Source organism: Microcaecilia unicolor, chromosome 13 (genome assembly GCF_901765095.1).
Source record: "Microcaecilia unicolor chromosome 13, aMicUni1.1, whole genome shotgun sequence".
NCBI lineage: Eukaryota > Metazoa > Chordata > Amphibia > Gymnophiona > Siphonopidae > Microcaecilia > Microcaecilia unicolor.
Window position 1 is genome coordinate 88,433,144 of NC_044043.1, and position 22,204 is coordinate 88,455,347.

The window sequence follows — 22,204 nt, forward strand, 5'->3', positions numbered from 1 at the left end:
CTTGTCATGTGACGCCATCTCCTGTCAATTAAACCTCCTTGGATATAGGATAACTTGTGCTATTTCAGTACAGGTCCCATTTTATGCAGTGAGACCTAGTTATTAATAACTGAGGTCTTGACAGAAGCCCACATTGATAACATCCCCCCCCTAAAACTTTAAAAATTCTGCTATAAAACACTGAAAACCAGTGCAACACTGAAACATTGTGGAAACATGGTCTTGAGCACCTTCTCCTCCCTCCTCCAACTGACGTGCTGCACTATTTTTCAGGAACAGAATGTTTTCTATAGACTATTTTCTTAATTCCACCACGAGAATGTTTCTATAGACTATTTTCTTAATTCCACCACTTAAGCCTTTCCATGATCTATTCTTGGTATCTGCCACAGTCTCAGGATACAGTACTCCACATCCCTTCTTCAACAAAAGACGATTATGCCGTCAGCATAAATAGGAACAAATCAAACATTATCGCTGATGACACTTTAAAAACCACCAGGAACTCTACAGTTGTGACAGTCTTGACACTTGAAGAAAATAGTGCAGTCATTCTTAATAAGAAGCAAAGCAAATCAACAGCCATTTAGCAAGCACAGTGAAACCTCGGTTTTCGTTGACGTCGGTTTTCGTCGGTTTCAGATGTCGTCGATTTTTTCGACTAGAAATTTGTCTCAGTTTTCGTCGGTTGCCTCAGATTTCGTCCATCTCCCAATTTGTATCGGAAGATGGACGTCCTTCTCCCGATTTTGGGCGTCCTCGTTAATTGTCTCAGTTTTTGTCGGTTTCGGATTTCGCTGATTGTTTTCGGACGGATTATCGACGAAAACCGAGGTTTCACTGTATGTTTAAATTTTATTGCAGTACCTCTTGATAAACATTTACAGAGTCCAGCTTAGGGCGGAATGACCCTGGTGTAAAGTTGCGGTCAGATTCCACAGATTCTTCCAAGTTATAATTCCCAGATCTCCATGGTATTCCTGGGCTGCTTGACTTGGAACTTACTTTATCTGTATCTAAAGCAAAAATGTGCATTACTTTTCTATACCACGTGATGTACCCATTTCAAAGTGGTGTCCAAAGAGTTGTACAACCAACAATACAGTTACAATTTAAAAAAAAAAAAAAAAACCTCCCCACGTTCCCATCTTCCAATTTCCTGCCCATATTACACTGTATAGATTCTACTTTGCATGGAATTCCTTTAGAATCTTAGGGATCAATATTCAGGGCAATTTAACCAGACAGAAATGGCTTCTGAATGGTGAAATCACTGGTTGGAGCTACTGACTGCTAAACTCAAAACGGCCCAGGTACAGAGTCGGCACTTATGCAGTTTATTTATTTATACATTCTTGTACCCCATGTTATCCAAAAACAAGTTTTGGTTCAAAGTGGCTTACAAGTTACAGTGAAGAAGCTGATTGGCTTGAATAATTATTAATTATTAATTAATTATTCAAGCCAATCAGCTTCTTCTCAGAGAAAGTTGTTTGTGACCCCCTGAGGCAGGCGCTTTGGCGCCGAAACACGGATCGTGTCGGGTCCTTGATATGAATATTCTGAATAAACTGGTTTTTTGATATTATCTCCCTATTGGTTTGCGCATTTGTCAGCCTCTACTTTTGCTGATTTGCTTTGACTCTCTGCGGAGGCTCCTCCTGTCTTCTTGGATTTACAGTTTACAGTTGCATTAGTATTCCGCCATTACGACATAGAGAGGACATCCATATTCTATAGAATATTCTGACGGGCTGTTTTGAAGGCGGTAGTTAAGTGCTGATCACTCTGAGTGAAAGAAATATGCTGCTGGTCTGATCCTGATGCAGGCTACAATCGAGATATATAGATACTAGCTGTCCCCGCTGGCGTTAAGTACTTTGCAACTGAGAACTAAATCTCATTAAGCACTTAACACACGGTTTACCAGGCCAAAACTGCTAGTACAGAGCCACGTTAAGGGGCTTTGTAGTTACTGTGTGGTAAACAGCACCTTAAGTGATTTTTGAGTCGCGGGGGGGGGGGGGGGGCATGGCACGGGAGGAGAGTGGGCATGGAAGGCATTTGGCATTTAACACACTACATTTACTGTGCACTGACTAACATGGAGTTAACGCAGGACCATTTACTGTCTCCTAACTAGGAGGTGCTGATCAACCAACCAATCTTTTTATGAATTTATTTATCTTTGGGTGGGTGCTATGAGCAGCGGTAAGTCCAATGCGTGCACTGGCAGTAGGTTCCACCCGCAGAGCGCAGCGTTTCCGGCACTAGCAGAAATGTTGGAAAACTATTTCCACCCGGTTACTGCTGGGTTAGCACGGGAGCCCTTAGTGCCACCTCATTGGGTGGTGGTAAGTGCGCCCCCTTGCATGGCCATATGGTAAGAGTAGGGTTATCATTTTGTGTCCTCTGAAAAAGAGGACACATGTCACGCCCCTACCCCCGCCCCGCCACGCCTCATGCCCCGCCCCCACCATGCCCCTTCGAGTTCTCGTTCCGCCCCTATTCCCCGCCCCCCATCACATAGTCCCCTCCCCCCCTCTCACATACCCCCCCCCCCTCACTTACTATCTAGCCCTGGTGGTCTAGTAGCGTCTTCTCTTCGGGGCAGGAAAGAGCCCCCTCTTTCCTGCCCGGAGCGCTGCCTGCCCTTGCCTGCTGCATCCTCCTCGGTCTGGCTGGGATTCAAAATGGCCACCGAGAGTTGAAGCGGCCTCGCGAGAGTTCAACTCTCGGCGGCCATTTTGAATTCCCAGCCAGACCGAGGAGGATGATAGACAGGGGAGGCAGCGCTCCGGGCAGGAAAGAGGGGGCTCTTTCCTGCCCCGAAGACGTCACTAGACCACCAGGGAACATGGTAAGGAAGGGGAGGGGACGGGAGACCAGACCCATGGCGCCGATCGCGCGCCCACACGCACGCGCCTGCCCGCACCCGCGCCCACGTTTGTCCAGAAATCCGGACAAACGTGGGTGCAGGCAAAATCCGCCGGACGCCCCGGACATGCCCTCAAAAAGAGGACATGTCCGGGGAAATCCGGACGAATGGTAACTCTAGGTAAGAGCAATCTTACTGCATGGCCATGTCTTTCTTCGGCGTTTTAACTGCTGTAGTAAAAAGGGCCTCAGCACACAGCAAAAACAGCCTTCGGCACTAGCGCAGGGTCCTTTATACCGCAGCTTAGTAAAAGGACCCCTTAGTGTCCTGTATTAACTGGGAGCAGGTACTGTGTGGTGATATGGAGGAGTGGCCTAGTGGTTAGAGCACCGGTCTTGCAATCCAGAGGTGGCCAGTTCAAATCCCACTGCTGCTCCTTGTGATCTTGGCCAAGTCCCTTAACCCTCCATTGCCTCAGATACAACTAAGTACCTGTATATACTATGTAAGCTGGTTTGAATGTAGTTTCATAAACCATAGAAAGGCAGTATATCAAGTCCCATTTCCCTTTCCCTATCTGACATTCTACATGGAATGTTGCTAGTGGAGGAGTAGCCTAGTGGTTAGTGCAGTGGAACATTGAACGTTGCTACTATTTGAGATTCTACATGGAATGTTGCTATTATTGGTGATTCTACATGGAATGTTGCTAGTGGAGGAGTGGCCTAGTGGTTAGAGCACTGGTCTTGCAATCCAGAGGTGGCCGGTTCAAATCCCACTGCTGCTCCTTGTGATCTTGGGCAAAGTCACTTAACCCTCCATTGCCTCAGGTACAAACTTAGATTGTGAGCCCTCCTGCGACAGAAAAATATTCAGAGTACCTGAATGTAACTCACCTTGAGCTACTGGAAAAGGTGTGAGCAAGTTCTAAATAAATAAAATATGAATGTTAACAATGGAAAATACAAGGAACACCTCCTTTAGGTATCACATTAGTTTTGCACTTGTCTTGGATTAGTTTCCTGCGTTAAATGCGCATTAATTTGCTGCGTTAAAGTACTTAAGAGCAAAATCTAAGGGCCCCTTAGTTACTAATAACAGCGATTAACAGTAAAATAACACGTCTTAATGCTAGCCCATGTGAATGTCCATGTCTCACGCATTTTAATTATGGATATTCTGAAAACTAGTACCTATTCACTACTACTACTACTACTTAGCATTTCTATAGTGCTGCCAGGGTTATGCAGCGCTGTACAAGTTTAAACATGGGGAAGGACAGTCCCTGCTCAAGAGAGCTTACAATCTAAAGGTAACAAAACTATGTAGTCAATGTAGGTATCATGAATGGGGAAGGTGGTTAGGCGCCAAAAGCAAGGGAGAAGAGATGGGCTTTGAGTAAGGACTTGAAAACGGGCAGGGAGGGCGCATGGCGTATGGGCTCGGGAAGTCTGTTCCAGGCATAAGGTGATGCGAGGCAGAAGGGGCGGAGTCTGGAGTTAGCGGTGTTGGAGAAGGGTACAGATAGGAGTGATTTGTCCTGAGAGCGGAGGTTACGGGCGGGAACATACGGGGAGAGGAGGATAGAGAGATAATGGGGGGCTGCAGATTGAGTGCATTTGAAGGTCAATAGGAGAAGCTTGAACTGAATACGGTAGCGGATCTGGAGCCAGTGAAGTGACTTGAGGAGAGGGGTGATATGAGAGTATCGGTTCACGCGGTAGATAAGACGTGCGGCGGAATTTTGGACAGCTTGAAGGGGGGATAGATGGCTAAGCGGGAGGCCAGCGAGAAGAAGGTTACAATAGTCAAGATGAGAGGTCTGTGATTCTACTCACTGCCTTGAAGCACCGTTGCATAAGAAAATTATACAAGTGATGCACTGTTAGAGGTGAAGGATTACAAAAAAGTTCCCTTAAGCGATGCTTACTAGAATTGGAGAAATGTAAAATCTCTTCGTAGAATGAAAACCATCTGCGGGAATGCCGCCTTTTTTCCAAATTCCTGGGGAGAAAAGCAAAGTACAATAGATCAGCACGTGCACTGTACACAAGACTAAGCATATACCACACTCTAAACCAGTGTTTCCCCAAGTCCAGTCCTGGACTACCCCTTGCCGCTCAGGTTTTCAGGATATCCACAATGAATATGCATGAACTTGATTTGCATACACTGCCTCCATTATATGTAATTCTCTTTCATGCATATTCATTGTGGATATCCTGAAAACCTGACCGGCAAGGGGTAGTCCAGGACCGGACTTGGGGAAATACTGCTCTAAACCTGCAAAATTGGAACAATGATCTCTTGGTCCTGCCTCCTGTGCTGACATTTTAGAAAATGACCCCCCCCCCCCCGCCCCACCACACACACACACACACACACACACACTCTTTTCAGTATGTCAGGGTGCACCACTAGAGGTCAGTCTGCTAAATAAGCATATGCTTCCCGAATAAGGGCGCAGGAAGACCCTCAACCAGACCTCCTTGGGGGAAGAAACAGGGAGGAGCGAGGCCCGAGAGTGTCCTGGGGAGGTCTGGGGTCTGAGGTCCACTGGGTAAAAAGGGAATTTTTGTGGGTTGTGTCAGGGGGGGGGGTCTGAGGTCCACTAAGTCACCATGGAAATTTTGAAGGATGGGGGTAGGATATGGAGGCAGTGGCCGGAGAGTCTAGCAGGCCTGTTTTTATAAATGTCTCCCTGTAGCCATTTCAGCTGCACATTACAATGGTTGTGGGCATTGTTTTTTTTGGACAGGGCGCACTTATTAATTACACTGTAATTTGCATGCTATTTGTTTACTGCATTAGGTGTAAAAGTGTGCCCTGAGAGTACAACTCCCAGCAGGCTTAGTTTCTTTTCACAAGCAGTCTGTTTGGCTTCCTTCCTGCCCCTCCCCCAGGGACTTCTGCCGGTTTCTGTTTCTCAGGACCCTGCGTTGCCAGATGGGCGTTTTTCCTGCCCAATTGGTCTCCTTTCCACGACCTGCTGCAGCTTTTTCACGCAGCATGCGGGTTGCAGGATTTTGGGCGGCTTTTTTTTGCCCCGCTGTGATTTTTTCGCCGGCCGTGGGTTGGCTGGTTTTCCCGTGGCCGCGGCCAATAGAAGCCCCATGGAGGCGGGCTTAATGACGTCATCTGTATGCAAATGGCCTCATTAATATGTATTAATGATATTCACAGGCAAATTGACATCATTAATATTTATTAATTATGTTATTCATATTCAAATGACTTTGTGCGTTTTTTGGGCTGGTTTTGGGCGTGGAAAATTTTTTCCATCTCGCAACACTGCCTGCCAGTTTTCTCTCCTTTCCTTTCCTGGGAGATAGGGGGGGGGGAACGACTGGGCTTTTCCTGCCTGCTTCCTCTTCTCTTCCCCTTCTCCTCAGTGCTGCCATTCACACCTACTACCTTTGCAGATATGAATCTAAGTTCATCAATATTCCCTGGACATCTTGGCTCCATGAACAATTAATATGCCAGTAATGCTTGTCGTCCACGGTATTACTCCTCACCACTCAGGGTAATTTATCGTTCAGCTATAAATATATGGCTCAGTTCTGCATTCATTGAATATCCAGTGTGCGTTCCCAGAAGGGTGGCAAGATTTGTTATGTTTGAAGTGAGATGCTGATTGCAGAACTGTTGTCTGAAACGTATTCTGCCAATACAGCACAATTAGAATTGATTGTACAATAGATGACAAAATAAACTGCAAAAGGGAACAAACACTGCGTACTGGGAATTCTTCAAGTGGCATAGATTGAAGTGATAGTAAAACCCTTGCCTGTTTATGTCTATGGAAATGAAAACTATTGAGATAAATTACGTGCAATTGTGGGAATTATTTTCCCTGCAACAAAGTGAACATAGAGGGTCTACTACTACTACTACTTATCACTTCTATAGCGCTACAAGGCATACGCAGCGCTGTACACCATACACAAAAGACAGTCCCTTCTCAAAGAGCTTACAATCTAGATAAGACAGGTAAACAGACAGAACAATTAAGAGGTGGGGTGCAGGGCAAGCAAGTAGTGGTTAGGAGTCAAAAGCAGTGTCAAAGAGATGGGCTTTTAGCCTGGACTTGAAAACGGCCAAAGACGGGGCTAGACGTACAGGCTCTGGAAGTCGATTCCAGGCGTGAGGTGCAGCGAGATAAAAGGAACGGAGTCTGGAATTTGCAGTAGAGGAGAAGGGGACAGACTGGAGAGATTTATCTACAGAGCGGAGTACACGATGGGGGGGGGGGGCGTAGGGAGAGAGAAGAGTGGAGAGGTACTGGGGAGCAGCAGAATGAATGCACTTATAGGTCAGCAAGAGAAGTTTGAACTGAATGCGGAAATGGATAGGGAGTCAGTGAAGTGACTTGAGGAGAGGGCTAATGTGAGCATAGCGACTCTGGCGGAATATGAGTCGCGCAGCAGAGTTTTGGACTGATTGAAGAGGAGAGAGATGGCTAAGTGGGAGGCCGGTGAGAAGCAGGTTGCAATAATCTAGGCGACAGGTGATAAGAGTGTGGATAAGAGTTCTGGTAAAGTGCTCAGAGATGAAGGGACAGATTTTGCTGATGTTAAAGAGAAAGAAAGGACAGGTTTTGGCAATCTGCTGATCGTATGCAGAGAAGGAGAGAGAGGCGTCGAAGATGACCCCAAGGTTACGAGCTGATGAGACAGGGTCTATCAAATGCCTCAGAATCCCACTATTTGTCTGGTTTAAAGGCTCTCCCTAACAAATATATACACAGGGGCTCATTTTCAGAACAGAAAAATGTCCAAAAAGCAGTGCAAAGATAGATGTTTTGTTTACTAAAACGTCCAAATCGCTATTTTCAAAACCCATTTTTAAGATGGTTTTCTAGGCAGTTCATATGCAATGCATCCAAATCACAAGGGGAGGGGGGTATTGGGGTGGGATTTGGGCAGTCCCAACTGTTGGACGTTTTTCTGCCATAATGGAACAAAGCAAAAATGTCCAGGGCTAGAAGACGGTTTGGTCTAGCTCTGTTTCAATCACAATTTTTTTTTTAGCGTTCCTATACTGGGACACACCAAAGGTCCATCAAGTCCAGCATCTGGGGGGGAGGGGGAATTAGTGTGGGTGGGGGGATACCGCGAAAAATTGCTTGGACATGAAGGGTGCCATGAACCGAAAAAGTATGGGAACCTCTGCCTTGTTGCAAAAAATGTTTTTAAAGGCCATTTTTACGTCTATGGTAAATGTGGCCTTAGTGTGCTAGAAAAACCCACCCAAGGATGCACTAAGGCCACTTTTTACTTAGAGCCAGATGCACTAACTCCACGGAAAAAAACCCTTCCCTTACCGATCCCTTAGCGATTCGTTAAAAAACGGGTATGCACGAAGGAAATCGCATGCGAATGAGCTGCTCGCTGTTAGCTCATTTGCATGTGATTTGCTTCCTGGGGGGGGGGGGGGGGGGTAGCCAGTCGGCCAGCTGTGCATGCTTAGAGCAGCCAAGCATTATGTATGGCTGTTCTGCGCATGCCAAGGACGGCTTCATACACGCAGACAAGCTGCGTGTATAATAGCCGTCTACAACCTCCAATAAATTGCCGTCTTTGGCATTGTGCAGCAGAGGGAGAGAACGGGACCCTGGAAAGAGAGAGAACTAAACGATCCAATGGAGACCCAGGTCTCTCTCTCAGCCAGTCACAGCGCGTTTAGCTGACACCAGTGACAGCTAAACGCGCTGTGATTGGCAGGCACTTCTGCTTTTTTTTTTTAATGCAAGAAGCATAACACTAAAAAGAAGTGCCTGCCAATCACAGCGCGTTTAGCTGTCACTGCTGTTAACTAAACGCGCTGTGATTGGCTGAGAGAGACCTAGGTCTCCCTCATCTTTGCAATTCTCTCACTTTCCAGGGTCCCGCTGTCTCTCCTTCTGCTGCACAATGCCAAAGATGGCTCTACAGCCTCCAATAAATTGCCACAGAAGTGCCTGTTACGCTTCTTGCACCAGCAACAGCTCACAGCAGCCCCAGACAGGCATTAACGAGAGGTGCAGACCTCCCGTTAGGTTTTCCATGGTAAAGGTAGGGTCTGCTTTTGTGCATGGGGTCGGAAAACAGCTGTGCATCTGCCTTGCATGCACATTATAATACTAATTAGCTCCACAGGGAGGGGCTAAACCAATTGGACAGCATCAGTCTGGGATGTCCCGCCCACTCATTACTAGAGGGGGACACCAGGAAGTTTGGATCCAATCAGTTCACAGCTCTAAAGTGATGTCATCAGGAAAGCCCTGCAGGGAGGAGGAGTTGGGACAGCAGCCAGCCAATGAGAGTCCCATCTTCAGGGAGATGGGTGTTCTAGGATGTCAGCCGGCCAATAGAAGGAAGCAGCAGGAACAGCTGGGGGTGGAACCAAGCCCTGATGCTGCTGATTCCTCACAGAAGAGCAGTGTTGCCGGTGGGCGGTTTTACCACCCAATTGGGCGGTTTTCCGCGACCCGCCGCAGGAAATTTTTGCCCGTGGCGGGTTGCGGTTTTTTGGGCTTGTTTTGGGTGGTTTTTTAAGTGTTTTTTTCGGCCGTGGGGGGCGGGGCTAGTGGCGTTTTGGGCGGGGTTAGTGACGTTTTGGGCGGGGTTGATGACAGCGGGGGCGGGGGTGATGACGGCGGGGGCGGGGTGATGACACGGGGTGGGGGTGTCAGGGGCGGGGTTTGACTTTGGGCGGGTTTTGGGCTGGTTTTGGGCTGGTTTGGGTGGGGAAAAAATTTTCCACCTGGCAACCCGAGAAGAGCGGAGAGCAGCAGAGAGGTTTTTCTCACGTTTTCCCAGCAGCGGGAGGCAGGGAGCTGCAATACAGGTACGTCCATCCAAAAAAATGCGCATTTGTGTTTGCCAAAAAAAAAAGGGTAAATCTACTGCTATCATACACGCAGCTTGTCTGTATGTATGAGAGCCGTCTGTAGCATGCGCAGAGCAGCCACGCGTAGCGATTGACTGTTCTGCGCATGCTCAGCTCACCGACTTGCTTCCCCCATATCACATGCAAATGAGCTGGGTCGCAAAAGCAAGGAGCAGCTCATTTGCATGCGATTTTCTTTGTGAATCCCTTTGTGTTTCTAAATCGGTTAATTTTTAACTATTTGGAAATGCAGACGGATCCTTAACAGGACCTTTGTGCATCTAGCGGTCAATCTGAGGAATTTTCCATCTGATTAGTGCTGCAGGATTTCCCCCAAGGCATATCTCCCTGTCCCTCATCCACCCAGCTCTCCCTGTTTCTCACCTAACCCATCCCACCCCACCCTCATCCTGTAAGACTGTCACTGGAATGCTTTGATGTTTCACTTACTTATACTGTTATTTACCAACATTTGCTTATTTCCGATCTGATGAAGAAGGGTTACCTTCAAAAGCTTCAAATGTATTAAGTTAGTCTAATAAAAAAAGGTATCATCTTATTTTCTTTTCTACGTTTTATTTTCTTTTATTTCTATTGATTACCCTGCGGTAATAAAGATTTACGACTGTTAAGCTGACCAGTTGCTGAACGTTCCTGGTTAAAGTTCTGTTAGTAAAAATTCAAAAGTTTACAAAAACAACTCCTGGAGGAAGAGTGAAATTTTTTTCCTGGGACCATGTCAAAGTGATAAAGCTGGTGGCTTCATCCCCCCTCCCCCGGCCTACCAGAATTTAGCCTGGCCCTGGCCTGTGCACAGCTCAAAAAGAGACTTTTACCTTTTGTACACCCTGGTCCGGGTGCCTGACCCAAAGAGGTTAGCCAGCGTCCAGGACTGTCTGGAGGGGACCAGGGTTACATATATTTCTTACTAAAGGGTTTCTTTTACTAAGGACGATTCCCGCGCAGCAAATGAGAGGAAGCCCATAGGAAATGAATGGGCTTCCTCTCAATTACCACACAGGAATCGCTAGTGTGGCTTTGTAAAAGAGGCTCTAAGGTAATAAATAGAAATAAAACAAAACAAAGAAAATAAGATGATACATTTTTTCTTACTGAATGTCTAGATCAACGTAAGTACATAAGTATTGCCATACTGGGAAACACCAAAGGTCCATCAAGCCCAGCATCCTGTTTCCAACAGTGGCCAATCCAGGTCACAAATACCTGGGAAGATCTCAAAAAGGTACAAAACATTTTATACTGCTTATCCCAGAAATAGTGGATTTTCCCCAGCATTTAATTACGGTCTATGGACTTTTCCTTTAGGAAGCTGTTCAAACCTTTTTAAAACTCCGCTAAGCTAATCGCCTTTACCACATTCTCTGGCAACGAATTCCAGAGTTTAATTACACGTTGAGTGAAGAAAAAGTTTCTCCGATTCGTTTTAAATTTACTACATTGTAGCTTCATCGCATGCCCCCTAGTCCTAGTATTTTTGGAAAGCGTAAACAGACGCTTCACATCTACCCGTTCAACTCCACTCATTATTTTATAGATCTCTATCATATCTCCCCTCAGCCACCTTTTCTCCAAGCTGAAGAGCCCTAGCCGCTTTAGCCTTTCCTCATAGGGAAGTCGTCCCATCCCCTTTATCATTTTTGTCGCCCTTCTCTGCACCTTTTCTAATTCCACTATATCTTTTTTGAGATGCGGCGACCAGAATTAAACACAATATTCGAGGTGCAGTCGCACCATGGAGTGATACATACAACAACCTTATCGTGGCTTAGAACCTTATCGTGGCTTAGAACGTATCACTTCAGTCCAATCCCTCTTCACCACCAAGCAAGAGCACGATCTTAGTTTTACATACCAGGCGATGCTTTTCTTCCTCCAAAAAATGACTGCCAAGATCAACACAATAAGCAGAAGCAGTGCTGCACCGATAACACCAAAAATGACCCCATAGAAGCCGGCATTTCGTTCATACAGTTCGCACTGTTTTCCAGCGTAGTAATAAAAGTTGTAACTAAAACACCTGCCATAAAAAAGTGAAAAGCTTGTTAGACATCACAGTACAATCTGAATGACAAGAGAGAATTTCATTTGATGAGAGTTAAGACCTGTAAAATGACTCGCGTGGGATTTGTGGATTTGGCCTTCAAAGATACAGCTACTATGTTCTGTTATATCATTTAACATAGTAACATAGTAGATGACGGCAGAAAAAGACCCGCACGGTCCATCCAGTCTGCCCAACAAGACAATCATATGTGTAAACTTTACCTTGATTTGTACCTCCCTTATTCAGGGCACAGAACGTACAAGTCTGCCCAGCAGTATTTCCCGCCTCCCAACCACCAGTCCCGTCTCCCATCACCGGCTCTGGTACAGACCGTATAAGTCTGCCCTCCCCTATCCTAGCCTCCCAACCACCAACCCCTCTTCCCCCCACCTGCTCCGCCACCCAATTTCGGCTAAGCTTCTGAGGATCCATTCCTTCTGCACAGGATTCCTTTATGCCTATCCCACGCATGTTTGAATTCCGTTACCGTTTTCATCTCCACCACCTCCCGCGGGAGGGCATTCCAAGCGTCCACCACCCTCTCTGTGAAAAAATACTTCCTGACATCTTTCCTGAGGCTGCCCCCCTTCAACCTCAGTAAACAAAGATTGTTTTCAATACGTGTACGTCCATGCCGCCTGGTCTACTCTGAACATTTAGATATGGGTTGGTCAGGTATGCACACGACCTATCAAATTTTTTTCTTTTGTTGCCACAATGAGGAGGGAGGGAGCAAAGGAAGTCTTTTTTAATAGAATTCAGCACCCCCCTAATCGTTTTGAAAAGTTGGCTCCTCTTGTAATGCTACATGGCTTATGCTATTCTCAGGAAGAAAAAAGTCAGACAGAGACCAAAAGACAGGAAAAGGAAGGTTTTATTACTCACTATAACAGGAGCTGGTATCTGTAGCAAACATTAGTGATCTCACAAAACCTAACCTCAGTTACTCTGGTAGTTGTAAAAGTATCAGTCTGAGCTCAGATAAAAGGGAAAAAGAGGAAGGAAAGTTTGTTCCTCGCCAGGTCATATCACTGGCTCTGAGAAACTATCATATGAAAGACACAAAGCTGAGAGAAAAGAGAGAGAAATAAACAAAAGAAAGAAAGAAAGAATGAAAGATTATTAGCTGCAAAGACCAAGTCCCCACCCATATTCATGGGGGGAGGAAGGGAAAGCACACCCCCCCTCCCCCCGGGGAATATGCCCTACCTACCAGAAGGATATATTCCTAGGGTTACCATTTTTTGTCCTCATAAAAAGAAGACACTTGCCCCGCCCCTTTCATGCCCCTGCCCCGCCCCTTTCACACCCTGCCCGCCCCTTTCACATGCTTGCCCCGCCCCTGATGCATATTTCCCTCCCCCGGTCACCCCCTCCTCCCCCCATCACCTTCCCTCCCCCGTCATCTCCACTCCCCCCCGTCACCTCCCCTCCCCTTACTCTACTATCCCTGGTGGTCTAGAGGTACCTCTTCGGGGCAGGAAAGAGCCCCCTCTTTCCTGCCCGGAGCGCTGCTGCCAGCTCAGCTGCTCTGCATCCTGTGAGTCCGGCTCTCGGCGTTTCAAAATGGCCGCCGAGAGTTGAAGTCTCGCGAGGCTGCTTCATTTTGAAACGCCGAGAGCCGGACTCACAGTATACAGGGCAGCTAGCAGCAGCGCTCCGGGCAGGAAAGAGGGGGCTCTTTCCTGCCCCGAAGACGAAGAGGTACCTCTAGACCACCAGGGATAGTAGAGTAAGGGGAGGGGAGGGGAGGGGAGTCCCAGTCCCGCCCCCGCCAGCCAGCCCTGCCCCTGCCAGCCAGCCCGTTTGTCCAGAACTCCGGACAAACGGGCAGGCTGGCCAAATCCGCCCGGACATGTCCTCAAAAAGAGGACATGTCCGGGTAAATCCGGACGTATGGTAACCCTATATATTCCAGAGTTGCCTAGATGTGCAGTCACTTATATACACCTTCCATCACAGAGCACCACCTGATAAATTACCCAATAAGGAATCCTACACATACACAGGGCTCTGCTCATGTGTCTGGTCATTACCTCATGTTTTACCCACAGTTATTCTTATATGTCCAGCTAAAACTGGTTTGTACTAGTTTACAGATAAAACCGTTATCAGGCCTCTGGCTACAGTGAGCAGGATTTGCTGAGGGCTGCAGTAACAGGCCCCAGAACAGACACTCACAAAGCTCAAAGAAGCATAGTTGCATGACAAATTCCATAACACTCTCATGGAAAGTGATGGAGCCAGGTTGACTCTTGAAACAGAGTTGATGAGAAAGGGATTGGCCCTGGAGAAACCTGAATTTCTTGCAGCTTGTCCCCACCCGTAACCTCCGCTCTCAGGACAAATCACTCCTATCTGTACCCTTCTCCACCACCGCTAACTCCAGACTCCGCCCCTTCTGCCTCGCTTCACCTTATGCCTGGAACAGACTTCCCGAGCCCATACGCCATGCACCCTCCCTGCCCATTTTCAAGTCCTTACTCAAAGCCCACCTCTTCTCCCTTGCTTTTGGTGCCTAGCCACTCTACTCTGACTACATAGCTTGTTACCTTTAGATTGTAAACTTGTACAGCGCTGCGTAACCCTGGCAGTGCTATAGAAATGCTAAGTAGTAATAGTAGTAGTAGTAGTTTTCATTGGGCCGATGTAAAGGTCATCCATAGGCATCGTACATAAACTCCCGAGCCTTCATGAAGTCCTTCTTTAAAATGCCTGCTCCTCGGATTCCAATACATTAAACGAAATTTCTCAAAAAGCTCAAGCTCTGTCTCTTTGAATTAGAGAGTTGCATAAGGACAGAAAGTTTACTCATCCCCAGTGGAATCTAACCCCTACTCACCTGTACCCGCTAAGATCCATTCCATCCCCACCCATCCCCACAATTAAATAAGGGATGTAGAGGGGTAGCCTAGGCTTTGATCCTGGTGGACTGGGTTCAATTCCCACTATAGATCCTTGTGATTCTGGGCAAGCCACTTAACCCTCCGTTGCCCCATTGGACAAACTTAAGGACATTCAAAATAGAGAGCTGCACAGGAATGGGGCTTGCAGGAATCCCACGGGTATGGAAGAAGTTGCCACGGGATTCCCATGGGAGTGTAGTCAAAATCTCTGGTGACTCCAGACTGAGGCTTGGAGTGCACTAAGAGAGGCAACTGGGGAAACTGAATGAGGCTTGGAATGTACAGAGAGAGGCAGCTGGAACACCACAGTGAGGCTTGGAATGTAAAGAGAGAGGCAGCTGGAGCACCAGAGTGAGGCTTGGAATGTAAGGACAGAGGCAGCTGGAGCACCAGAGTGAGGCTTGGAATGTAAGGACAGAGGCAGCTGGAGCACCAGAGTGAGGCTTGGAATGTAAGGAGAGAGGCAGCTGGAGCACCAGAGTGAGGCTTGGAAAGTACAGGGAGAGGCAGCTGGAGCACCAGAGTGAGGCTTGGAAAGTACAGGGAGAGGCAACTGGAGCACCAGAGTGAGGCTTGGAAAGTACAGAGAGAGGCAACTTGAGCACCAGAGTGAGGCTTGGTACACACTCATTAGTTGAATAGTGAATAGTCTGAATACCATCCAGAAAACCATGGGAGGCTGTAAATAATAGCGTTGACTCCTGTGGGTACAGTATATTTATTTATTTATTTGTTTGTTTGTTGCATTTGTATCCCACATTTTCCCACCTATTTGCAGGCTCAATGTGGCTTACAATTTTTCCGTCATGACTTATGTCATTTCAGAATACATATACAATTGGTAATATATATAGAACATGAATGCTAAATGAACAGTTGGGTAAAAAAGGGAAAATGTATATCAAGCCCATTCCCTTTCTCTTTCCTCCATCCTCACCTGTACCCACAGAAGACAACACTATTATTTACTTGCTCACGGCCCTCTGTTTCTTCCTAACCCAACAGCCTCTCAAGGTTTCCTGGATGGTATTCAGACTATTCGCTCTTCAACTACTGAGTGTACCAAGCCTCACTCTGGTGCTCCAGCTGCCTCTCTCCGTACTTTCCAAGCCTCGTTCAGGTGCCCCAGTTGCCTCTCTCAGTGCATTCCAAGCCTCAATCTGGAGTCACCAGAGATTTTGACTACACTCCCATGGGAATCCCATGGCAACTTCTTCCATATCCGCTGGATTCCTGTGACCCTCATTCCTTTGCAGCTCTGTACTTTGAATGTCCGTAGGTTTGTCCAATAAATGTAAGACCCCTAAAGAAAAATATAAAAGAAATTACAAAAGAAACGAAAATACTCCATGCCAATAACAGGATTCCATTCAGAAACGGACCTTTCTGAGACAGAGGGAACCTTTAACTCTTTGCAGCACAATGTAACTCTGTGATGGATAAGGACCCCCCCCCCCCCCCCCCCCCCCCCCCAGTATTTCTAAAGTAGAAAGTATAGTATAAACTATGTCTTACTTGCAGACTGGGCCATCTTGTCGATTATAACAAAGACCTCTCTGGTTACAGTAATTGGGATACTGGAAGCAGGGCCCAATACAATAACAAGTTTCATCATTGCAAGTAACATTGTAGCCATTAAACTCCAGGCTGCATTTAATGTATGGTTTCAGCTGAGTCACCTCTGAAAGACAGAATCATATATTTTGTGAAAAACATTCCTTGGTCATTTCTGTGTTGCATTTTTAATAGTAACTCCAGATATGTTTTGTACACGGATTAAAATATAAATGCTGTTGAAAATGACACAGAAAGAAAATACAGAAAAATCTTATCTGGTTGAAAGAATTTGCAGTGAAAATAATATATCATGGGGAATTCTTTCCTTCTAGAAAGTTATTGTTTTTCACAGGATGTTTTTGTCTCGCTATCAAATACATTAGTAAACTTGTTTAACTCAAGAGATAGCTATTCAATACTGATAAAATAATCAAGGTTGGGAACTTTGCCAGGCATTCCCACACTCTTTCAAAGTGTGTTTAAATAGCAGGTAAGGAGCTTGGATGCCCTTTACTTTTTGGCATGTATTACTCCGCCTTCCTCCTTTCATTCTCATGCAATACATTGGAAACCAGTTTCAGCAGTTTTGAGCACATCCCATAATGGTTATGATAGCTCCTTTTAGAAAATGGTTTCCAAACTCATTCGGTGAGAATGCTCACTGAGGGTTGTACCTCAAATCTACGTTTGGCACTCTGGCATCCAGGATCAGTTCAATGCATGGATGACGGGGACATCAGATTATTAGTAAGGGAGCTCAAAAAATATCTCCCCACACCCCCTTTTTGGCAGCATGATGGGGCATGCTTAGTGCCAATTCTATAACGGCTTCAGGGCAGTGGCGTAGCCAAGGGTGGGCCCAGGCCCACCCACTTTGGGCTCAGGCCCACCCAGCACACCTATGATGTGGCTGGCAGGGATTCCCAAGCCCCACCAGCTGAAAACTTCCAACAACTGCCCCTCCTGCATACCTTGTAAATACTACTATTACTACTACTATTTAGCATTTCTATAGCGCTACAAGGCGTACGCAGCGCTGCACAAACATAGAAGAAAGACAGTCCCTGCTCAAAGAGCTTACAATCTAATAGACAAAAAATAAATAAAGTAAGCAAATCAAATCAATTAATGTGAACGGGAAGGAAGAGAGGAGGGTAGGTGGAGGCGAGTGGTTACAAGTGGTTACGAGTCAAAAGCAATGTTAAAGAGGTGGGCTTTCAGTCTAGATTTAAAGGTGGCCAAGGATGGGGCAAGACGTAGGGGCTCAGGAAGTTTATTCCAGGTGTAGGGTGCAGCGAGACAGAAGGCGCGAAGTCTGGAGTTGGCAGTAGTGGAGAAGGGAACAGATAAGAAGGATTTATCCATGGAGCGGAGTGCACAGGAAGGGGTGTAGGGAAGGACGAGTGTGGAGAGATACTGGGGAGCAGCAGAGTGAGTACATTTATAGGTTAGTAGAAGAAGTTTGAACAGGATGCGAAAACGGATTGGGAGCCAGTGAAGGGTCTTGAGGAGAGGAGTAGAATGAGTAAAGCGACCCTGGCGGAAGACGAGACGGGCAGCAGAGTTTTGAACCGACTGGAGAGGGGAGAGGTGACTAAGTGGGAGGCCAGCAAGAAGCAGATTGCAGTAGTCTAAACGAGAGGTGACAAGGGTGTGGATGTGGGTTTTGGTAGAGTGCTCGGAAAGAAAGGGGCGGATTTTACGGATGTTGTAAAGAAAGAAATGACAGGTCTTGGCAATCTGCTGGATATGAGCAGAGAAAGAGAGAGAAGAGTCAAAGATGACCCCAAGGTTTCGAGCTAAGGAGAAGCCACAGTGGGAATCACACTCAGTTCCCCAGGTTCTCAACCCACTACACTAACCATTAGGTGTCGAGGTGGGATGAAGCGATGACGTTTTAAGAATGCTTATGGCCCAGTAGCTGTATCTGCTTTATTATAGTAGCCATGTGAAGAATAATTTCATATTCTTTCCTTGTACACTGCACATTTCAGGAAGAGATTTCTTGCTATCTTGTAACAATGGCATTAAAATCACAGAACTTACTTGTTACGGGTGAAGGTCCTGATCTGGTATCCAACAGTGTGACCTCAGAATTAACGGCATTAGACAGAGTCCGCAAGTTTTCTGAGTTGTTGAAAGCACTCATGGCTTCACTTGTCAAGTCGTTGTTCAAAAAGTTAATGCTCGTTTGGTTGTTTGGATACCTGTAGCTCCCAGAACTGTTTACAATAACACTGCCGCTACTGTAAGAGAAATGGATATATATCATTGTTAACAGAACACAGGGTGAAGAATAGGAACATAGTCCAAGTGTCAGTCCCTTGGGCGTCCTTCAGTTCAGAAACTGTGGCAAACTCTTTGAGTAATGTCCTACCCTCTTTGCTTCTCGGCCCTCTCCTGGAGACACACCTAGCCGGTCGGGTTTTCAGGATTACTGCAATGAGTCTGCATACGCTAGATGTCTCTCGCATGCAGGTTTATCTTATTCATGTTCACTGTGGTAATCTTGAAAACCTGACTGGCTATGTGGGTCTCCGGGGGAAGGTAGAGCATATCGGTACGTCAGAAGACATCAGAGCTCAATAAAGTGTTTCCAACCCAACTCCTTAAGGAGCCGCACGAAAGACTCCTGAAGAAATTGCAGAGTCATGGAATCGGAGGTAGGGTATTATTATGGATTAAGAACTGGTTGAAAGATAGGAAGCAGAGAGTAGGATTGCGTGGCCAGTATTCTCAGTGGAGGAGGGTAGTTAGTGGGGTCCCGCAGGGGTCTGTGCTGGGTCCGTTGCTTTTTAATGTATTTATAAATGGCCTAGAGATGGGAATAACTAGTGAGGTAATTAAATTCGCCGATGACACAAAATTATTCAGGGTCGTCAAGTCGCAGGAGGAATGTGAACGATTACAGGAGGACCTTGCGAGACTGGGAGAATGGGCGTGCAAGTGGCAGATGAAGTTCAATGTTGACAAGTGCAAAGTGATGCATGTGGGTAAGAGGAACCCGAATTATAGCTACGTCTTGCAAGGTTCTGCGTTAGGAGTTACGGATCAAGAAAGGGATCTGGGTGTCGTCGTCGATGATACGCTGAAACCTTCTGCTCAGTGTGCTGCTGCGGCTAGGAAAGCGAATAGAATGTTGGGTGTTATTAGGAAGGGTATGGAGTCCAGGTGTGCGGATGTTATAATGCCGTTGTATCGCTCCATGGTGCCACCGCACCTGGAGTATTGTGTTCAGTACTGGTCTCCGTATCTCAAAAAAGATATAGTAGAATTGGAAAAGGTACAGCGAAGGGCGACGAAAATGATAGTGGGGATGGGACGACTTTCCTATGAAGAGAGGCTGAGAAGGCTAGGGCTTTTCAGCTTGGAGAAGAGACGGCTGAGGGGAGATATGATAGAAGTGTATAAAATAATGAGTGGAATGGATCGGGTGGATGTGAAGCGACTGTTCACGCTATCCAAAAATACTAGGACTAGAGGGCATGAGTTGAAGCTACAGTGTGGTAAATTTAAAACGAATCGGAGAAAATTTTTCTTCACCCAACGTGTAATTAGACTCTGGAATTCGTTTCCGGAGAACGTGGTACGGGCGGTTAGCTTGACGGAGTTTAAAAAGGGGTTAGATAGATTCCTAAAGGACAAGTCCATAGACCGCTATTAAATGGACTTGGAAAAATTCCGCATTTTTAGGTATAACTTGTCTGGAATGTTTTTACGTTTGGGGAGCGTGCCAGGTGCCCTTGACCTGGATTGGCCACTGTCGGTGACAGGATGCTGGGCTAGATGGACCTTTGGTCTTTCCCAGTATGGCACTACTTATGTACTTATGGCCTTCAGAATGGCCAACCAGTTCTGAACTAACCTGTAGATATTTTTGTATTTTCTTGAAAGATAATTACAATGGTAGTGCTGTAATTCTATAAACTGGTGTCAAGATGTAGGCGACCCAGTGTCCTGTGCTTAGTACCAATTCTTTAATGGGTTCTTGGTACCAAAATGCCATTAGAGAATACGAGCATAAGCCAATGGCATAACCAGTGGGAATCCTAGGTCGGCTGCCACTCGGGGCGGATTGCTGCTGCACCCCCCCCCCCCCCGGGTGCAGCAGTGTCCCCCCCCCCCCCCAGGGTGCAGCACGACACCCCCCCCCCCCTCCGGCGCAATGACACCCCCTCCCTGGCACATCAAGCCCCCCCCCTCCCGGGTGCATTCTTGGCTGCTGGAGGGTGCAGAGAGCAGCCGCGCGCCTGTCAGCTGCCTGCTCCCTCTGCCCCAGAAAAGGAAGTAACCTGTTCCAGGGCAGAGGGAGCAAGGAACCAGCGGAGCCGACAGGCGCGCGGCTGCTCTCTGCACTCTCCAGCAGCGAGCACCCGGGGCGGACCGCCCCCACCGCCCCGTCCTTCCTACGCCACTGGGCATAACGAGCATAAATCAATGGTGCCCTGAAGTGCACAAAAGCTATAGTACTCTTCAAGTTATGTGTGTATCTCGGAGACCACGTCCATGACCCGCCCATACTCCATCCACGTCTACACCCCCCACACTTATGCACTAATCAATGTTGGCAGGTATTTTATAGAGCAGCACCTAGCAGATATGCATGTAAGTGCCAATTAGTGGTGCCAATCGTGTGTGTAAGATGCATTCTATATGGTGCTGAACATCAGCCACTATGTCTGCACCAAAATTTTGGCGTGAAAAAGTGTTCTAATGGTTACAAGGCACCGAGGGGCCCTTTTACAAAGAAGCATAAGAACCTACGTGCATTTAGCGTGTGCCAACTTGGCATTACCACCCAGCTACCGTGTGCCCCAGGAGTTCTCAATTTGGTGTGCGTCGAAAATATGCGGTAGAAAATATTTTCTATTTTCTACTGCGTGGCGCTTTACCCGGCAGTAAATGGCAGTGGATGCGCACTGCATGCCTACCGCCTGGGTACTACACGAGACCTTACCACTAAGTCAATGGGTGGTAGTAAGTTCTCAGGCCGAAAACAGATGCGCGCTGGTTTTTATTTTGCCACATGTCCATTTTCCGGCCTCTTAAAAAATTGCCATTTTTCCAGGACGTCAGATTCAGAAACAGAATGAAGGAAGAAGAGGACCTCGGCTGGTGGGGGTTGGGGTCCCCCGCCAGTAAAGGTAGGCGACGGCAGCGGAGGGGTAGGGTTGGCAGCGGGAGGGGGTCGAGAGGGTCGGTGGCGGGGGGGGGGGGGTCAAAGTTGGTGTGGTGGTGGCGGTGGGGGGGGGCTAAAATGTGCCCCCTCACCTCGGGCTCTGGACCCCCCTCCCGCCGAAGTCTGGCTATGCCCCTGCCCTCTAGTATATGAAATCAAACTTTGCACAGTCAGAAATAGAGATGGATGACTTTTGTAAAAGAAAGTTTGCCACCTGTTTCAATGAACTGGTAAAAATATCCATGGGTTGGGTCAAGCCAATTCTCCAAATTCTTTATTTTTTAACAAATCATCTGCAGGTGCAGTAAAATCTGTGTGAGGTGCCCTCAGGTATACATATTCCATCAACTACACTGGTATATCTTCTTTGAATTTTGGGGAAGGGGTTGTTTTTTTGGAAGGGTGGGGGAAGGTGGATCTGCTTCAATTTTCCTCTGATCTGCCAGGATTTTCTCTTGCAGATCTGAGGGCAGATAAATCAGAAATTTCTATCATACTTGAACCAGGCTGAAATCCACACTTTGAGTGTGATCTTGAATTCTTCACTCCTCTTGTCTCCAAAGGAATGTCGTTCATTCAGCAGCCCAATGTCCCCTGCGTTATTTGAGTGAATAAACAGCAGGTTCACATGTGTGAGCAGGATAGCAAAGGCACTACAGTGAGCAGGTGGAGGAGGAGACAGGAGGAGAGTTTTCCTCCCAGGGTAAGGGACCACAAGTCCCAGATTCCCCCTGGAGGAAAAGTTC

The 22,204-nt window shown here is 47.0% G+C and overlaps 1 protein-coding gene across 1 annotated transcript in view; it reads right to left on the minus strand.

The window, feature by feature from the left end:
- Window positions 1-22,204, minus strand: part of LOC115456872 (serine-rich adhesin for platelets-like) — a 60,089-nt gene that overhangs the window by 1,442 nt on the left and 36,443 nt on the right. The window contains exons 4-8 of the mRNA XM_030186236.1: window positions 18,326-18,525; window positions 16,238-16,403; window positions 11,625-11,789; window positions 4,809-4,882; window positions 868-1,016 (exon numbers count right to left, since the gene is read on the minus strand). Coding sequence (XP_030042096.1) covers window positions 868-1,016; window positions 4,809-4,882; window positions 11,625-11,789; window positions 16,238-16,403; window positions 18,326-18,525 — 754 coding nt within the window. The remainder of the gene's footprint in view (window positions 1-867; window positions 1,017-4,808; window positions 4,883-11,624; window positions 11,790-16,237; window positions 16,404-18,325; window positions 18,526-22,204) is intronic.